Source organism: Hypanus sabinus, unplaced genomic scaffold (genome assembly GCF_030144855.1).
Source record: "Hypanus sabinus isolate sHypSab1 unplaced genomic scaffold, sHypSab1.hap1 scaffold_598, whole genome shotgun sequence".
NCBI lineage: Eukaryota > Metazoa > Chordata > Chondrichthyes > Myliobatiformes > Dasyatidae > Hypanus > Hypanus sabinus.
This window is the reverse complement of record NW_026781454.1, coordinates 279,894-283,223: the sequence shown is the minus strand read 5'-3', so window position 1 is coordinate 283,223 and position 3,330 is coordinate 279,894. Positions and strand designations below refer to the sequence as shown.

At 43.9% G+C, this 3,330-nt stretch overlaps 1 protein-coding gene across 1 annotated transcript; it reads right to left on the bottom strand.

The window, feature by feature from the left end:
* Window positions 1-1,963: 1,963 nt before the first annotated feature.
* On the bottom strand, window positions 1,964-3,118 carry LOC132389551 (N-acetyllactosaminide beta-1,3-N-acetylglucosaminyltransferase 3-like). Its single transcript, XM_059962022.1, has one exon. The coding sequence runs from the start codon at window positions 3,116-3,118 to the stop codon at window positions 1,964-1,966; it is 1,155 nt and encodes a 384-aa protein (XP_059818005.1).
* Window positions 3,119-3,330: the final 212 nt, after the last annotated feature.

Below are 3,330 nucleotides of genomic sequence, written 5' to 3'. Positions count from 1 at the left end.
TCTCTCTCTTTTTAAAGGCACAGTCCATATTGAATACACCTCAGCATCTCGTCACAGCTTTTACAGACAGCGAGGGGTGTCAGCACACTTCTCCACTGATGTGGAAATGCAATTTACTTGTAGTACCAAACTGGCATTTCTGTCTGTAACAAAATGAAACCCGTCTTGTGTCGGAGTGTTTTGCTAATAATGTTCGTGCAACATTATGCTGAGTGATCCTGAGTACCTGACTGCAGACCGCAGTCCCTACACTATGATGGCAGAATATGGCATTAAAGGCAAAACTTTTGGCAGTGCGGAGGATCAGAGGGATCTGGTTCCGAGTCCACAGAACACACAAAGCTGCTACACAGGTTGACTCTGTGGTTAAGTTGGCATATAGTGCATTAGCCTTCACCAATTGTGGGATTGAGTATAAGAGCTGAGTGGCAATGTTGCATCTATATAGGACCCTGGTCCGATCCCACTTGGAGTACTGTGCTCAGTTATAGTTGCCTCACTACAGGAAGGACATGGAAACCATAGAAAGGGTGCAGAGGAGATTTACAAGGATGTTGTCTGAATTGGGGAGCATGCCTTATGAGAATAGGTTGAGTGAACTCGGCCTTTTCTCGGAGCGATGGTGGATGAGAGGTCGCCTGACAGAGGCCTTGATAGTGTGGACAGTCAGAGACTTCCCCAGGGCTGAAATGGCTAGAATGAGAGGGCATAGTTTAAGGTGCTTGGAAGTAAGTACAGAGGATATGTCAGGGGTAAGTTTTTTTTTACACAGAGAGAGGTGAGTGCGTGGAATGAGCTGCCGGCGGCGGTGCTGGAGGCGGAAAAGATACGGTTTTTTAAGAGTCTCCTGGATGGTCACATGCTTTGAAAAAGAGGGCTGTGGGTAAAGCCTAGGTAGTTCTAAGGTAGGGACATGTTCGGCACAGCTCTGAGGGCCGAGAGGCCCATATTGTGCTGTAGGTTTTCTATGTTTCTACTCAGAAGACGGCCACTGGGTTTGCCCCACCTTCCTTTAATTTGCTCTTACTAATCAATCCCAAATGCCGATTGGCCGCTAGTTGATTGGTCACCGATTGCTCTATTGCCCCTCGGACAGTGAGCCTTATTGAAGTTCCCTCCTCTCCAGATTTCCGATGTCCAGGTTGGCCACTAGTGAAAGCTACCGGACTTACCTCTCAGTGATGACCGTGTCAACACAAGCAACATGACACTGGCAACCGAGTACATTGTCTTAGACATGACACCTGCCAAATCTAATGCCACTCCCCTTCGCACTACATATGGACTGCCGTCTATGTATGCATATTGATCTGTTGTCCCCACATGTTCATTGATCTCTTTCCCTCTCTGCAATGTAAATACTCCAGTTCAAGCCATCTCCTGCGTGTGTGCTTTTATTTGATATGTAGTTACACAGACACAATGCAAGCTGACATTTGAGTACAGAAGTGATGACCATAAGTTTCTCCATTCCTCCAACCCTGAGACAATTTCAGATCTAGATTCTTTGTTGTTCTCACAGTTCCAGTCCAAGAAATACATTTGTCTCTTTCACATTTTGCAAGTGTCATGTAAGAAACGGCAAGAAGAAAATACACAGAAATAACTGTTACTAAAAATTTTATTGGTGGCTTATTATACAAATGCCCCAAGTGAACATGCTGTACCTATGTGCACGCAATGCAACAAGGACTGCTCACTTGGAATAACTTTACAATTGACTTAAATTGTGGTGCTCCTGGCAATATTGTAATGTCATTATGGGTGCATTAATAATTAGGCTGAGTGATGACACCTAACAGCTTTTCAAATATTTGTAGAATGTAGAAAGGCACCAACTCTATGAATTAATGTATACTCCTATAGAATTTAGGAATTAAACCTCTTACATTGCATAAACAACTGATTAACACATGTGCACAAACTGCATTACATTCCAACAGTTGCTACATCCTCTCATGACTCATGTGGTCCTCTCCGTGGATGCAGACTTCTGGGGAGAACGAACACATTTCAGATTAGCATCATGCACCGCATCCCACATCAGTAGCAGTTCGAAAGGCCGAAAACGGTGCACTAGCAGCAACTCACGGTAATAGCAAGGATTGAAGGATTCATCTTGGGTTGAAGGAACCCTGACTCCAGCTGTCCTAAATCCGCTATGGGAGTGTGGGGCTAGTCCAGCCTTGGCCAGACACATCCCCAAAAATACATCATCAATGGGGTATAGTTCAAGGTCTTGGGCTATGTGGAAAATGATGTGAGCTGTATACACAGACATAAGTATGCCCGCTCCACCAATGTATGGTGGGTACGACTTAATGGTGGTCACTATTTCTGGCACATAATACTTGCTCGACATCTGGCGTTTGGGTCCAAACCCATAAATGAGACGGCCCACAAACAGGTGTTGGTGAACCTTCATGTCTAGCAAGTAATCAACCATGTTATCGGTATTGGCAAATACATCATCATCTCCATTGAAGATGAATTTAGCACTGGGGCAAAATTCACTGACCCACTGCAGCAACTTGTATTGTTTGAGGGTGAGGTTGAAAAAGGTATCCAAGAAATCCCATTGTAGGATATCTCTGTGTTCTCTGTTTTCCATGGCTAACAGCTGATTCAATTTCCTACTTTCTTTTTGGTCAGGAGAGACACCAGAAATAAAGACTCTCTTAATTAGGACCCCATTGAATTCGCGTTCTCTGCCCCAGGTCTTCCTTATCATTTCCCGCCGATCCTGGTTGAAAGGGTGAGATTTGATGACCAGGAGCAGGAAGACATTCTGAGATTCTTCTCCACCACCACATTTGTCTGGAACATTTTGAATCATGTCAAATTCTCGACAGTGTTTATACATCAAGAAGTTTTTTATGTGCTCTTTCTCTTGATGAAATGAGGACAGGTGCAGCAATGTCGTGTTCGCGTGGCACTTTGGCTTGAGCACTGATTCAGTTGCATCACCAGTAACAACCTTGGGCAGGTCATTGCGATGAAAAGTTTCTGCAACATCAATCTCTCGACGTTGGTCATTATCCCAGAACACGAATAACAATCTCAGAGTAATAACAACACCCAGCACTACTTTCTCATAGAATCGCCAATGTCCGCTCATCTTTCACCTGAAGTAGAGAAAAATATGGATTAATTCAAAGTACTTTACATTTACATGATGCTTTAGAAGAATGGGAAGTTTAAACTATAATGAGGTTCACTAATGCTTTGTAATATTGACCCCAAAATGGTGGTGAGGTAAGGAATAGGCAGAGCCCTACACGCTGCTGAAAGTTTAATTGACCTGAACCATTCCATCCCAGCAGAAAAACA